This window comes from Diabrotica virgifera, chromosome 2 (assembly GCF_917563875.1).
Source record: "Diabrotica virgifera virgifera chromosome 2, PGI_DIABVI_V3a".
Classification (NCBI taxonomy): domain Eukaryota; kingdom Metazoa; phylum Arthropoda; class Insecta; order Coleoptera; family Chrysomelidae; genus Diabrotica; species Diabrotica virgifera.
Genome location: NC_065444.1, coordinates 134815682 through 134832933, shown reverse-complemented (window position 1 = coordinate 134832933; position 17252 = coordinate 134815682). Strand labels below are relative to the sequence as shown.

The 17252-nt window shown below is 32.7% G+C and overlaps 3 protein-coding genes across 5 annotated transcripts in view; 2 read left to right on the top strand and 1 right to left on the bottom strand.

The window, feature by feature from the left end:
- Positions 1-7293, top strand: part of LOC126879639 (P3 protein-like) — a gene marked incomplete in the record, with an annotated part of 48595 nt that extends 41302 nt beyond the window's left edge. The window contains 1 exon segment of the mRNA XM_050642825.1: positions 6864-7293. Coding sequence (XP_050498782.1) covers positions 6864-7048 — 185 coding nt within the window.
- Positions 7294-11445: 4152 nt separating this feature from the next.
- Positions 11446-12168, top strand: LOC126880794 (acidic leucine-rich nuclear phosphoprotein 32 family member A-like). Its single transcript, XM_050644856.1, has one exon. It carries the CDS (start codon positions 11446-11448, stop codon positions 12166-12168), a length of 723 nt encoding a protein of 240 aa, XP_050500813.1.
- A 3841-nt stretch (positions 12169-16009) lies between these two features.
- LOC126879637 (inhibitor of growth protein 3) overlaps positions 16010-17252 on the bottom strand; it is an 81525-nt gene continuing 80282 nt past the window's right edge. For all 3 annotated transcript variants that reach the window (XM_050642822.1, XM_050642823.1, XM_050642821.1), the window contains one exon: positions 16010-16347. In XM_050642822.1, coding sequence (XP_050498779.1) covers positions 16231-16347 — 117 coding nt within the window. In that variant the 3' untranslated portion in view covers positions 16010-16230. The remainder of the gene's footprint in view (positions 16348-17252) is intronic.

Sequence of the window (17252 nt, the reverse complement as noted above, 5' to 3'; positions counted from 1 at the left end):
TCCAACTTTAAATCAAACATCCAAAAATAGGTCTAAATATCTCACGCGCCCTAAAATTTCTGACTTTTGGCGATTAAAAAATAAAAATAATAAAAAAATTTAAATCCGAAAAATATTAATTTAAAAGAAAAATAATTGTATCTACGATTTTAATGTTTTAATGTTAAAATAAACCGAATTTATGTCTTTAATGCGCTTATTTATAATTTTTATGTAAGTCTTATATTGTAATCTATCATGGCTTTCAGCATCTCCAGAAGGCAATATGGCCGTAATCCAAATAAAAATATTTGGTCTACCGACAGAGAATTGTTAAGATCAAACGATTTTATTTTGTACCTTTCCAAGAGCATATATCCTACATAAAAGCAAGGTTGTCTTGGAATTAAAACCGTTTAGTTTTCATGCTGCTGTCAATAATGCCACTCGGTTTTAATGTGAATCTAACCTAAAATCGAGACGTCGTAGTGCTGTGTGAGTTGTATTTTTCTTTTAAAATGACCAGTTCGTTTATATTTTAAGTACTTGCTACTTATTTCTTCCATACTAACTGTACTTCCACTTTTTATAACACACTACATCACTGTTTCACTCTCAAACAAATGGCCGACCATTTTGGACATGAAAAAAGAGGGGATGAGTTTAGTTTTATTGTTTCTAACAAGAAACCTAGTTTACTGTTTACGATAACCAGATTGGTTCAGTTAATAGCGTTTGGTTTTAATGTAGCCTACTAATTGCTTTTAAGAAAGCAACTTTAAAGAAAACTAAAAAAATAGTTTTAAGGCATATGTTTTACTGGCATAATAGTCTTGAGATCAAGTAGTTTTAATAATAGGTTTTATTAGTCATATTAGGAGAATCTTTAAAACTGCAATAAAACTAAAAGGTCACAAACGAGAATCTAATAAATCCAAACAGTCTGGAAGTTCTTCATAAAACTGATTAATTTTAAAGTGAACTGAGAATAAACCATTTTAAAACTACAATAAGACAAATTATCTATTAAGATTATATGTCTTATTTGGTACTCTTATTAGATACTTTAAAACTAGTGACAAACGCTTAACAGTTTTAAAGTTCTGGTAGTATATCTACAAGGTAACTTTAAAACCATTATCTTCTTATTTACCACAATAAAACCTTTATAAACCTTAAATAAAACTAAAATGTTTTTATTGTGCTACTTGGGTAATACATTGTCTGCTATTATTATATTAAACCCTGAGAAAACTGTCACTCAAACCTTGTCTTAACTTACATAGAAACATTAATAAATCCCTTTTATTAATATATCTGTCTTTACCGTTTTCGAAACCAGGATCACTTTTTAGGTTTTCTTTAATTCTGGATTATTTTACGGGTGGAATTTCCCCATTCCTTCCCCCTTAGATCCGCCACTCTTCAGTAGTTTACTAAAGATAAGGTGGAACTGCAGCTTTGCTGGTATTGAATAACTGTGAAGCATTCATAAAAACATGATAATCACTGTATCAGCACATTTTATGTCGCACTTTTCGGAGGATTTCTGAAGATTAAAATACGATGCATCTATTTTTGACCACCAACTCTTATGCAACACGCAAATATGCATGAATAAAATGAGTCCCGCTTCTTCCAATAATAAATAATTTCGTCACTTGATTGTGAATTAGTGCACTTAACGTAAACCTAATGAGCGTTTCACGTTAAGAATAGAACATTGCGGAGATAGCCCCATGTATTTCTTACGGACGATAGACGCTCGCCGATGCCACGCCGTACTGATTAGAATGAATCGTATATCGGCAGTCGAGTAGCCACCCGTGTCTGAGAGGTTTGGCAACACGGATCTCCATAAGCGTAACCTTCTATTCTTAACGTGATACAAAGATTCGAATACGTACAAAGACTCGAATCCAATAATTTCAGAAGGCTGTAGCTCGAGAATAGTGTAGTTATCCAGACCCAGGTCCCATGGACTTTTTTAATCTACACATCGAGAAGTATTATTGACCAAACTTTCGTTAAATTTGACCGAGACCACTTTTACATAAGGAGTGTTGCGGGGTCCTTTGTTGGATTTGTTCTAAATTGCTCCTATAATACAGGGTGGGGCATTAGTGTAACAAAGTCCAATTACTCGTTTGTCGTAAGAGATACAAAAAAAGTTATTTAAATAAAAGTTGTGACACGGATAGGACCATAATTTAATAGTTATTTATGATATAAGTGTTAAAAGTACACGTTTAAGGCACGCATGTGAAAGTTTGCAGAATGAGCGATAGCGAGTTCTGCAATTCACATGAGTGCCTTAAAAGTACTTTTTAACACGCATATCATACAATATTTTTTCTACAAACGTAATTGCAGGACAATATCTACAAAAACTTTTACTTGACTTTTACTAACATTCCATTTTTATATTTTTTTGACATTACATCAAAATTGCCTATACGGTCAATATAGGTCTGGATCCCGCGTATGAAAAAGAAAGTTGATTAATAGCAAGCTGAAAATTTGTTAATAGCTTAAGAGTGTCTAGTCGGACAAACTTTGATATATGGGAATACTGGAACAGGGGCAGTTTTAATTGTGGAACAGGTTAAAAATTTGGAACGGTTAGTCCACGAAAACGGCACATGTATTTTGTCCGACAGAACAGACTTAAACTCTTCGAACAGAGATTAAACTCTCATGCAAAAATCACGACTGCTTTTTATCACCAAATGGGCGTTTTAATGAGTGGAACATGTAGAATATGTCAAATGACAGGAATTATGACAGGTGATAAATAGCAGTCTGATTTTTACATGAGAGTTTAATCTCTGTTCGGAGAGTTTAAGTCTGTTCTGCCGGACAAAATAAATGTGCCGTTTTCGTGGTGTGACAGATCCAAATTTTTAACCTGTTCCACAATTAAAACTGCCCCTGTTCCAGTGTTCCCATATATCAAAATTTATCCGACTAGACACCCTTAAGCTATTAACAAATTTTCAGTTTGCTATTAATCAACTTTTTTTTCATACGCGGCATCCAGACCTAATACGAACTGCAGTGCCTTAAAATTTTTTTAAAGCACTAGTGCCTTAAAGTAGCATTTTTAACGCTCGTATGGAGTACTAAACATTGCATTTTTAACACGGTGTAGAAAAAAATATTTTCAGATATACAGGGTCACCCGTATTGACAGGGTGACACAAGCTTATGTTTTTTTAAATGGAACACCCTGTATATTTTTACATTTTTGGATTCTCCTCGATGCTTTTGTAATATTATACGAGGTATATTAAAAGATAATTTTTAATTAAACGTTTTATTGTTAATTTCGTAGCAACATTTACATCCTGTAGAATTGTAGTGATTTGATATCAAAGTTTCTATTTATGGTCAAACGATTTTTAATATAGTCTACTATTGTTAAACATTAATAATATAGCGAAAAGTTTAATATTATATTTAATAATATAGTCAAAACTCGGCATGAGTATTTTCTGAGTTTTCTTAAATGGAACTTCTTAGATGGTATTTTAGTATTCTGATGAAATGATATTTTATGGTACTTTTTTATTTCTTAAGCATTCCCTATACCTAAGTGCTTTAATTTTTGAGTTATTCGTGATTCTTTAATCCAAACATTAATTGAAACAAAAATTACGTGAAATTTTATTAGGTGGCTGTGCAAATATTCAATCAAAAATAATTTTTCAAAAAAAAGTAGTTATTAATCTAGACTGATCCTTAATTTATTAATATTGGTGAGATATCCAAATACCTACGTAATATTGTTGGTGCGTAAAATATGAATAAAAACATACAAGATTCTACCTAGTTGGCTATGACAATAAATTTGCTAAAACATTTGACATTATACTATTTTTATAGTTCCAGTTGCTTTGTTACAATTACTAATATTAATTTTTGAAGATATTCTTCTTTAGCGGCGATTCGATTGAGGGTAAAATTGTACATAAATCTGCGCGCCTGCGCACCACACAGACAGCATGTAGTTCATTGCTAACCTTTCAAGATAGGTATGTATGTATCTGTAACCGTGCAAATAAGTCATTAAAAGAATATATTAGTGTTTTTAGTAAATGTATTATTTATTATAATTCTTGTGTTTTTGGATTTGTGTTTCTCTGTAGTAAAATAATAAAATATTATGTAGGCATAACATTTTTACACTATTTGTCGCCGTGTTGTGTAATTATATCCGAAACTTACACGTCAATTACAAGGACCTCTCTGGAGTAGTTGGTAGGGCGTTAGCTCCGAGATTGGAAGGACGCGGGTTCGAATCCTGGGCGATTCATTTTTTTTTATTTTTGGTTGTTTTAATAAAAAATTTTTGAAAGTTGTTTATAAGAAAGTTAGTTTAATTTTTAAATAAAATACAAATAACCTGTTAAGTATATTTACTTCGTTTAAATTACCTATATAATAGAAGAATATCTTCTTACGTGCGTACAAAGTACACACACATTCTTTTTTAACAAGTAACCGATTAAAATGGTTTTTGTGCTAGGAGACTATAAAAAAATGTGCTACTAGCAATAAGAATTTTTCATCAGCAATTCCCTGATAAACGAAAACCAATAAGAGAAACCTGATCGAATAAAAACTATTGTAAATGAATAAAATGAATTAAATGTAATCCGTACTCTAACTAAGGGTCTGTATATTAGGAAGAATGTTCTTATAATCTAGACCTAGACTGTTGAAATCGTTTTAGTGTACTTTCAAAAGTCTCTTCTTGGTTTCCGTCCATCAGGGAATTGCTGATGAAAAATTCTTATTGCTAGTAGCACATTTTTGTTATACTCTCCTAGCACAAAAACCATTTTGATCAGTTTCTCATCAGTTCCTCATTAGAAAAATTCATTTTAGTAATGGTAACAAAGCAACTGGAACTATAAAAATAGTATAATGTCAAATGTTTTAATAAATTTATTGTCATAGTCAACTAGGTAGAATCTTGTATGTTTTTATTAATATTTTACGCACCAATAATATAATCTTAACTACGTAGGTATTTGGATATCTCATCCAAAATTAATAAATTAAGGATCAATCTAGATTAATATCTACTTTTTTTTGAAAAATTATTTTTGATTGAATATTTGCACAGCCACCTAATAAAATAAAACTGCACAGTTGTCACCTAAACTCTGCCATGTAAGGTTCTACCTACAATTTCCCAACCAATATGGTTGATGTCATGTGATGCCAGGGGTTAATCTGGAAATATTTTTAACATCCTTTAAAATCGGATATATTATAATGTAACCCAACTGTTTAAAATCAATTTAAGGGTTTTTACCCGTACATTTTGGTGGCTTAAAGCATGTAAACCTGTGAGAACACTGATGATGGAATATTGATTCCGAAAACGTTTTGTTGTGATACAGCCCTTTTTAGGGATTTTAAATATACCTTTTACAAGATAAGGTTTTTATTTTTTGTGAATTATGGTATATAGCCAGTAAAGGAATTTTTTCCTTGTGATATTTTTAATATGTATTAAAAATCGTTTGACCATAAATAGAAACTTTGATGTCAAATCACTACAATTCTACAGGGTATGAATGTTGCTACGAAATTAACAATAAAACGTAATTATCTTTTAAACTACGTCGTATATAATTACAAAACCCTATGTTTTGAGAAAGAAGACATAGAGGAGAATCCAAAAATGTAAAAATATACAGGGTATTCCATTAAAAAAAAAAAAAACATAAGTTTGTATCACCCTGTCAATACGAGTGACCCTGTATATCTGAAAATATTTTTGAATTATGGTCCTATCCATGCCCCAACTTTTATGTAAATAACTTTTTTTCGTATCTCTTACGACAAACGAGTAATTGGACTTTGTCACACTAATGCCTCACCCTGTATATCCATTTTCAACATCCCAACATTGTTGGGTTTAAGATTTGATCCAAGCAGTATTAGAAGTAATTTTAGTCTTAACTAAATTCATTTTCTAATATAATCATTGCTTCGCTAACTGCATTACTGAAATTCGCTTTCTATCTCTCTCTTCAATCCTGACCACCCGGAGGGAGTGTAGTGGTCGACGTGATACCGTGTATTGTCCGTCTCCAAAGAGATCTCTGTCTCTGGCCATTTCTTTTAACTCATGCATATTCCTGTAATTTGATCGATCCATCTTATTGGGGATCTTCCTCGCGATCTTCGGCTTTCCACCTTTCCTTGTATAATGAGTCTTTCCGATGTTTTCTGTGTTTGCTCTTATAACATGTCCAAAGTATTTTAATTGTTGGAGATGGACTTTACTGGATAGTCGTTGGCTAACTTTTAGCTCTCTTAAAATTGAGTTATTTGTCCTACGGTCGATTCAAGGAATTCGTAGAATTCGCCTCCACCAGAAGAGAGTCTCTCTTTCTGTAGTCGTTAGGTTATTAGTACTTTAGTTTATTTTGTAGGATTTTTATATACTTAAAAACTTTTGAAAATAATTGAATTGGCAACATTGTGGAATACTACTTGTTCTAGTCTCTATGATTTCTAAGCGAACTTATTAGTGTTTAACAATATTTATTTACACATTTGGATGTAACGAAATTTCTAGCAGCATACCAAGATTTAACTAATGATACACTGTATTCGGCTATTATTTGTCCAAATCGAAACCCAATTTTTTTAGGTCTTGGTCTCATTGGCATAGGTATTTGTTAGGCGTTATGGAAGTAATATCAAGTCAGTGTAAATTAAATAGTAATGTTAATTTTCTTAAGATTAGAACATCTAATAGAAATCATTTACTGTATGAGATTTACGTGATCCGCAACGATATATTTTTAATAATTCGTGGCTTTAATAGTAATTTATGTGTAATTGTTTTATGTATTTTTTAGTGGCTCCAGTCTCAGTAGCAGTTTTAACACCGTTCCCTTTGTTGTTATTATTTATCATTAAGAAACTCAAAGCCCAGTTTTATCACTCGCATTCAAAACTATCACAGGAAGACATCGTAAAAGTAGACAATAATAACTCGACTGAAAACATATCCAACAACAGCGAATTAAAAACGGTCTACTGAAATATCTGTACGACTTTAGTGCGATCATGCCAAGATAAATGTATAGTATACTGTTTAGAAGGTGTGTTGTTTACTATATGAAAGTTAACTTTCATTATAGTTTTATTTTGTATAAAAATACGCAATGAAATTATAAAAAATCTCTAAAGTGGTTTATGATTTGTTAATACTGTTCCAACGTTAATATGGTTTATATTATTTATATAACTGGTTTTTATATAAAAAACATTAAACAATAGTATCAATTTGCAGCAATTTTTATTACATATATCCTAATAAATTTATGAATTATATAAATGAAATATTACAATACATGAAAGAAGACCCTGCACAGTAATAAAGGCAAAGAGAATGATTAAAAAGTAATTCATATAAATTAATGTGCAAACTTCATGATACATTCGATCAAATAAGCTATAGATACAGATATTCGGATTGTGGCAAACCTATACTGGGGTCAAACAGCAAGAGCAAAAATTGGCATCTAACTTACTGCAAATGTAGTGTGCAATCAACAGAGGTGTCCGTCAGGGGTGTATCTTATCCCCAGTCCTATTCATTATTTATTCCGAGGAAATATTTAAAAAATGTATGGAAAATCTAAGTGAGGACATAAAAATAAACGGTGAGTTAACGAACAATATAAGATATGCCGATGACACGGTGATCATTGCCAGTAGCATAGATGAATTACAACAGGTAATGGAAAGGGTTAATTCAGTTAGTAATGAATACGGCCCGAGCCTCAACTTCAAGAAGACAAAATGGATGCTGATAAGCAAAGGCAACTACCTGCTCGACAGTTAAACAACATACTAATTGACCATGATACAATAACAGAAGATATGACATGGAGCAGGTGGGCGGGGCCTACGTAGCTACGTCACTCTGTGAGTAGAACAGCATTATATTCAGTGTTGTCGTATTGGGACCGTGCGAGTTCGGCAAAGCGACCCCTATTTCTACGCTCCGTACTTTTATTCGCACTTTTAATTATATTGGCCAATTATATTAGTCCTGGTTACTGGATAATTGTCAAGGCCATAGTCCAAAAAAATAATAAGAAAAAATAAGATTCAGGTTATGTACAGAAAACGTAAAGAATTGTAAGTAAATAAAATTAGTTATTAAAATGCAGTACTGCAAGCAAAATACAATTAATTAAATTTACCTTTATATAATAATTGCATATCAGATCAATATTGTGGAGCAATATATAATTTTTCTGCTTTAATGACAGAAGGTATAAAATATACGTCAATTTGACAATTTCAATTGACAATATGAATTATTTAAGATAGTTGCAATATTTCTCCGCGACTCGCGCACGGTCGTTTCTTGTTTCCCTTCCAAGTACTTGCACACCGCGAATAGTAAACACTGTTTATTTTTGTGTTTAAGGTGAATTTTACTTATAATTTGTTACACTTTTATCAAAAATATTATATTCATAGTTAGATTTGAGTAGTCCTTAGGAGGTGTGATTATAAATATAATTAATGAATAAGAGACCTTAAGTAATAAAAAAATATAACTGATGGGCTTCATGACTATCGCAGCTTTAACTTTTTTTATCTTTTAACACATTACAATTTTATTGTTACCTTTATTTCATCGTCAGTAGGTACATGTATTATACAGGGTGTATAATACATGTATTATATATAGGGTGGAAGGCACTTATGGAATAAAATTATTTCTGTCCTTGTTTTAAAAAGTTTTAAAAAACGCCGAGACCCGTTCATTTTTATATATAAATGTACGCTTTTTAAACCTAAATTTAAATTTAAACAGGGTGATTCACGCAAGCCTAGTATAGTTCATAAGCTTTATTTTTAATGGAACACACTATATATTTTTAAAAGCTGCTTAACAACTTGATTTTAACCACCCATATCATATATGATGGGCTATGAATAATCAGGGTGAAATTTTGAAATTACAGTGTATGGAAACCACTTATGGAATAAAATTGTTTGTGTCCTTATTTTAGAAAATTATAAAAAACGCTAGGATACGACCACTTTTAAATTTAGATATGTTCTCTTTAAACATTAATTAAAGTATAAGGCGTGATCCACACAAGTCTATCATAGTCCATGATCTTTAATTGTAATGAAACACCCTGTATATTTTTATGTTTTTGGAATTTGCTAAATAACTTCATCACAAAAAAGTGTATTGTCTAGGGCCTATTATGAATAATACAAGGTGAAATTTTAAAATTATATGGGTTAAATTTTCGTCAAGAAATTAAATAGGTACCTACACAAAATTTTGAAATTATCTAATAATTTATCATACTTTAAATAATAGTATTTTTAAAATTAGCTAAATAAAAACATACATTTTTTAAACTAAGAATAAATAATATTTATTTTTTTTGGTTTTGTATTTTTAATGTCTTGACGAAATTTATGATTAATTTAAAAAATTCACCTTGTATTATTCATAATGAACCTTAATAATACATTTTTTGAGATGAAGTTATAAAGCAGTTTCTAAGCACATAAAAATATACAGGGTGATCCATTAAAACTAAAGATCATGGACTATGCTGTACTTGCGTAAATCACCCTGTAAATTTTAATCTATGTTTGTAAAGCGCCCATTGAAATTTAAAAGTTGACCTGTTTTTTATAGTTTTTTAAAATAAGGACACAAACACTTTTATTCCATAAGTGGATTCTATAGTTAATAATTTCAAAATTTCATCCTGTATTGTTCATAATTCACCCTACATGTTATAGTTAGTTGAAATCAGGTTGTTAAGCAGCTTTTAAAAATATAAAAATATACAGGGTGTTTTATTAAAAATAAAGGTTATGGACTCTGTTTGACTTTATCAATCACCCTGTAAATTTAAATTTGTTTTTAAAAAGTGCAGATATTTATTTAAAAATCGACGATCAGCGTTTTTTATTCATTGATTAATAATTTTATTCCTTGAATGCCTTTCACACTGTATAATTAGACGTATGTTGCCTAATAATAAAAAAATCATGTTTCTGATTGATTTTTATTATTAGAATATGTTATCAATAATTATTTTTAATCATACTAAAGAAAACAGCACTTCTAGAAAGTTTCACAACTGATATTAATGTAGGATTGTAAATAGTTTACCTTATATTTTAAATTTCCCTGTATATCATTTTTCCTTCATTATTAGTAGAAATACGAAACGAACGGCCGTCCCTTAGGGCAGCTGTAGCGAAGTAGCTAGTATCAACAAGTAGCGAAGTAGCTAGTTTGACTAATTTTTGTAGTTTTGGGTTATTGGAAGATGTCGGTATATGCTTTGAACCAATTTTAATTGGGTTGTTTCACAGGAAAAAGGAGATTAGCCTAAGAGGGTTGGTTTTAGCGTAGGGAAAGAGAACGAATACATTCAGTCGATTATAACATCACAGCGACGACAGACGCGCTCTTAGGGAGATACTTAGAAAAGACGAATTAAGACGGGTATTATATTGATTAGACGCAAATTATCTATAAATACATTTCGTTTTTTGTAAGAATAAGAACACGTAAGATTTTGGTCGCAATTACACACTTTTACATTTCGTCAATTTAATAGTATCAATAATTTAGTTATCTATTTTATTAATTAAAACTGTTAAACATCAAACGGACTTTTATTACGATTGTCTTTAAAGAAAACCTACATTTGGGGCTCAATCGCGGATCTAAGAAAGACAATTTCGTCGTAAAGTTCGCGAAATACCGTAAAGTGACGTGTAATTAAAAATCGGCTCAGGTGACGTGACGTAATTTTTGGAAACTGTTTATGACTGTTCGGGAAACGTGGAAACTGTTGGTGATTTTCGGACTTTTTTTAAACTATTGGTGAATTCCGGACTTTGTGAACTGTTGGTGCATGGTTGTATTGGTGGAGTAGCAGGCTAGTACAGTGTAGACGACGCTGTTAGGCAAATACGACGGCTGTTTGGGCAGTGACGACGACGAGACGCAATCATAGCAAGCAGTATTACCAAGGAGAAATCAGGTGTGTTTGTTCCAATATTTTAAAAGTATTCAAGACACTTTGGTCTTGTGTCTGGAAATTAGAAATCTGACCAAAGATTATTTTTTTCGAGGAGCTGTGAACTGGAACTTTGACGATAAACAGTGAATGTTGCGAAAGAACTATCATAAATCATTTAACGATTAACTTTTTTTTTGTTTTTCATTGTTTTTTTTTTGTTCATTTATTTTAATAAATCATAACTTTGTTAGCATTTGTAGTAAATAATTTTGGAGTAAAAGCGACTACAATTCTACAGTTCACAATAATACAATTTGCACACGGGAAAAAATAATCTAACTTTTTACTTAAAAGATAATCTATCTTTTTATTTTTATTTTTTTTAATTTTTTTTATATACCTTTTTAAAATGCAGTCTAAACAAACTCTTAACGATTTTCCAAAAATTAGTTTAAACCTTAAAAATTCGGCATTAAGTGCTGTTAAGGCGTTGCATGTTGTCGCGTACGGGGATAAAGGGTTGCCGCGACAAACTAGGAAGAATTTGCGGAATTTTACAAATTTTGCGTGGGATAAAGAATCCCAGGAATATTCCACAAACATAGACGACATTAAAAACAAACTAAGCATGGCGGACTTAGTAGCAGTTTACAGTGTTTTAGATCTGAACTACACTGGTTCAGAAGACGACGTGATTGAACGTATTTGTTCATTTTTGAACGACTTCAATCTTGAAGACGAGAATGACGATGAAGACGAAGACGCTAGCGATGATGACGGTGATAAAGACGTTTATCACAAGGAAAACGGTAAAGACGTTACCGAAGACGATCGCTATAATGAAGATAACGACGCAAATAGTGATAAAGACGCTTATCACGAGGAAGAAGGTAAAGACGTTACCGACGACGATATGGATGATGAAAGGACGACGGATTTATTTACGAGGAATAGATCAAAATCAAACAAAATGACGAGAGGTAGACTGAATGATTCATTTGCCTTAACTTTTAGAGACGTAGAGGACAGTATAAGACATTTCGACGGAAAAGACGATTATCCCATAGGAAAATGGATCACTGATTTTGAAGAAATTTCCAATTTGATGGATGGATTGATTTGCAAATGCTAATTTTTGCTAAACGATCTCTAAAAGGAATAGCTAAACTGTATATACAGTCAGAGAAAGGAGTTAATAGCTGGAAGCTCTTGAAGAAGAGACTGACAACAGAGTTTGAGAACAAAATAAGTAGTGCCGAAATACACAAAATGCTGATGAATAGAAAGAAGAAACAAGGTGAAAGCGTACAGGAGTATGTACTAAAAATGAGAGAAATCGGTAGCAGAGGAAACATCGAAAATGAAGTCATAATGCAGTATATAATTGAGGGAATTATGGACGACCCGGCTAATAAAGTAATACTTTATGGTGCCAAAAATTTCAATGATTTTAAAGAGAAGATTAAACTGTACGAGTTGATTAAAAAACAGACGACGCAAAAATTAGTTAAAACCGAGACGCATAAAAAGACGTGGACGAAAGAGGAAGTAAGACGAAAGAAGAGCGCCTCAAAGTAGGAATAAAAAGGAAGAAAAATGTTTCAATTGTGGAATTGAGGGACACAGATCGACGGATTGTCCTGACAAAGCCAAGGGAGTAAAATGTTTTAGATGCCATCAGTTTGGACACAGGTCTTTTCGATGCAATGAGAAAGAAGAAGAACCATCAACTTCTGGACATGTAAATGTTGTTAACTTGGGGTATAAAAACTCGGTAACATTGAAGGTTGGAAAATTATCAATATGTGCATTATTGGATACAGGAAGTGACATTAGTTCAGTACGAGAAGATATTTTTGAAAAATATTTTGATGACGTGATTCTTTCACAAAACATATTAGATTTAAGTGGATTAGGAGGTACGAGAGTTAAAACTTTAGGTTCATTTAATAAAATGGTAGAAATTCAAGGAGAGGATTTTAATATTTTATTTCATGTTATTCCAAAAGGAGCTAGACGTTGAAATTATTCTCGGAAACAATATACTGAGACAAGCGGAAGTTACAATAACCGAAGACGGAATAATTTTATCAAAAAAAAAAAGAGTAGATACTTTTATAAGGAGGATTACAATAATTAGCGAGACGACAGTCTAATCATTTTCAGCTGAACCATACAGAAGATAAAAAAAATAAAGATGGATATAGAGGGAGTAGTCAAAAGTTACGAACCCGACAAGACAAAGACGACGGAAACATACGAGGACTTCTTTATAAAAAACAATATTCCTTTTAAATACGAAGACGGCAAGGAAGTGTTAGTCATTCCGAAAGGAATGCAAACAGAAGTAATTAGAAGCTTACACGAGGTAGGACATTTTGCTTTAACAAAAACACAAGATTTGATTCGAAGAGGATGTTACATTCCAAATCTTAGAGAAAAAATCGAGCATAGGGAATTGCGTTAAATGTATACTTAGAAGCAAAAAAGACGTTATAGAATGCGTGAAGAGACATCAAAAGGATTTCGGAAATCCGCTCCGTATAATATCTGACAGAGGTACCGTATTTACGGCGAAGGAATTCGAAGACTATTGCGAACAAAGAAGCATAAAGTCGATGCCGTTCGAAGTACTGTTCGGAACGAAGATGAAGAACAAAGAAGATCTGAGGATGAAGGAGATCATAGAACAGGAGATAATTAAACAATTTGATGAAGATACGAGAGTCGACGTCAGTTAGTCAAAATTCAAGAGGAAAATAGACGCAGATATGATCTACGAAGAAAAAGGCCGAGAATGTACAAAAAGGAGAACTTAGTGGCAATCAAGAGAACACAGTTTGGTGGACTCAAACTGCAGAAGAAATATTTAGGACCGTACGTGGTAGTACAAGTGAATCCAAATGACAGTTACGAGGTAAAGAAATCTGGATACCATGGTGGACTTCAAAGCACTTCAACGTGTGCAGAGTACATGAAGTCGCGGACAGGTAACTAAACGGAATTCGAGTCGAATTCGAACAGGATGACCGAATGTAGGATTGTAAATAGTTTACCTTATATTTTAAATTTCCCTGTATATCATTTTTCCTTGATTATTAGTAGAAATACGAAACGAACGGCCGTCCCTTAAGGCAGCTATGTGGGCGTATCTAATCGTTGTGTTTATTTTCGATCGTTAAGATCAACAAGTAGCGAAGTAGCTAGTTTGACTAATTTTTGTAGTTTTGGGTTATTGGAAGATGTCGGTATATGCTTTGAACCAATTTTAATTGGGTTGTTTCACAGGAAAAAGGAGATTAGCCTAAGAGGGTTGGTTTTAGCGTAGGGAAAGAGAACGAATACATTCAGTCGATTATAACATCACAGCGACGACAGACGCGCTCTTAGGGATAATACTTAGAAAAGACGAATTAAGACGGGTATTATATTGATTAGACGCAAATTATCTATAAATACATTTCGTTTTTTGTAAGAATAAGAACACGTAAGATTTTGGTCGCAATTACACACTTTTACATTTCGTCAATTTAATAGTATCAATAATTTAGTTATCTATTTTATTAATTAAAACTGTTAAACATCAAATGGACTTTTATTACGATTGTCTTTAAAAAAAACCTACATTAAAAGCTAAAATCCCCAAATCATAATGGCAATGCATTCGAAATTTAAAGGATCTACTCACAACGTGACGTCATGCGCGACCTGAACGAAATTAGGAACGATACGTATCGTATCTTGGGTTATTGTATCATGCTAATTGACCATGTAGAATCTTGTATACAGTTGAGTCCACGAGTCTTTACCCGGTCGTCATTAATACCTGGCGAAATAAAACACATATTTGATAGCTCAAATTTTAACCCGTACCCGTAATAGGAGCAGTAGCTACTTACTGTCACTTGCTGTTGCGTTTAGTAAATTTCAATTTCCGACTTATCATCGACTTATTTCGTATGCTTTAAATGATTACGCACGGGTAAAGACTCGTGGACTCAACTGTATACCTTGGCACCAACGAAAATGCAAAATGGGAACAGGACACAGAAATTAAGGCGAGAATAGAACGAGCTAGAGCAGCATTTAACAATTTGAAAAAGCTCCTCACAAGCAAGGATTTGTCTCTTATCCTAAAACTACGTCTAGTTAAAGGCTACATTTTTCCGATCTTACTATATGGTGTAGAGGCCTGGACGCTGATAGAGACGCTCACGAAAAAACTAGAAACATTCGAAATGTGGATGTACTGACGCATTCTTTGTATATCCTGGACCGAACATGTCACCAACATAGAAGTAATCCACCGAATCGGAAAAGAGAATCGTGAGCACAATTAAACAAAAAATACTTATATCTAGGCCACATATTGAGACGATAAGTACCGTCTACTGCATTTGATTGTCCAGGGGAAAATAGAGTAAGCGGGGACCAGGTAGGAGAAGACACTCGTGGCTCCAAAATCTACGTAAATGGTTTGGGCTCACATCGGTCGAACTATTCAGAAGTGTCGTAAGCAAGATCAGAATTGCCATATTAATAGCCAACGTTCGCAACGGACAGGGCACTTAAAGAAGATACAGACCAGATAGGTTAAAACAAGACATCCCGGAGAACGGCAGTTCTTGCCAGTGGCGCACACTCCCCGTACATGCGACACTATATTAAGCGAAGTTTTCGATTCTGTCAACCTGACCGAATTGAAAAATGGGCCAAATCCCATCTTAAAGTTTAGGAAAAGACCCATTAATCCATATGTCAACCATCCATTTTGGTACAAGGGTGTGGGTTTTACGGCCCTTTACATTTGGGGTCTGTTTTTCGTTCTTGTCCCCAAAAATCCAAAAAATTTCAAAAATTTAAATCTGATCCTCTGATCTATGCGGCTTCTCATAGTATTGATCATTACATAAAGTAACATTGGGACAAGAAAGGAAAGGATAAAGGAACATTAACATATTTTTATGTATAAATTTCTTCGAAAAATGCTTTATTGATGCAAGTCGGATTTTTACAATTTATTACATTAGGGAAAAACCAACTATGCTTAAACCAATTTACTTATTGATGATAATTTGACACACGTTAAATGTTTGTAATATACGAATTACAAATATTGTTCTAATATGTCAGGTTTCTTAATCAACTAATATCTAATTAAACGCATCTGTCTAGGTACTGGTAGCGAAAAAAATTAGTTCTTTCTTCCACCTCTTCGTTTCATTGATGCAGTACACTGAGGACAATACCACTTTCCTTTAGGCGGAGCTGTTATGCCAACACAAGGATAATGGAACCATTCACTTGGACACTGAAATGCAAAAATGAAAACTTAAACACTGAAACAAAACTAATTCTATCATAATACTGCATCATTTAATTGTTAGAACTTATTTGGGAATTAAGTAGAATTAAGCACAATTCTCCATAAACAATTTACTTTATTAGACAGTGATGAGCGCGCTAATAACCGGCAAAATAACGCAAAAGATGGGAAACATTGTACAAGTAAAAAGAGATGAAACTAGTAGAGGTGAAAATTATCGATATAAACGTATAAATTAACATTACACTACATAGTTTCCCACCATTAGACGTATCGGAGGAGTATAACAACTGTCACTCTGACAGAAGAATTTTATAAAATACGCCTGTCACAGACGTCTACAGGTGGGAAACTATGTAAGGTAATGTTAATTTAACAATAAAACACGAAAACGTTTGTTTTCTATACTTCCACAAAATTTATTATAACTAAGTGACTACAGCTGTTTCGGCGGAGTGCCTTTCTCAAGTGATATAGTTTACAATGTGTTTGCCTTTTTAAGTCTTCAACTGAAGAGGTTGAGGAGTGGGGAGCTGTTTGTCTCGAGTTGGTCATTCAGAATTATATCTGTATTTTTCAGTTTATTAATTTCTATAGATTCTAAAAAAGATAGCTTAAGGCCTTTATTTTGAATATGTAGAATTTGAAACTCTTCATTGAAAGAATGATTATGATCTAGAAGGTGAAGTGCGTATGTAGAAGTGTCTGTTTTTCTATTGTTGAATGCCCTTTTGTGTTCTGCTATCCGTTTGTCAAAAGTTCTGCCAGTTTGACCGATGTACGTTTTCGGACAGTCACCACAAGTTAGTTTGTACACACCACTCTGTAGTTGCTTTCTCTTTCGACTTTTATTGTTCTTAATATATTTGCTTAAGTTGTTGTTAGTTCTG

What these genes read in the sequence shown, in the direction of transcription:
- LOC126880794 (XM_050644856.1), top strand. Translation starts at nt 11,446, where the DNA reads ATGCAGTCTAAACAAACTCTTAACGATTTTCCAAAAATTAGTTTAAAC.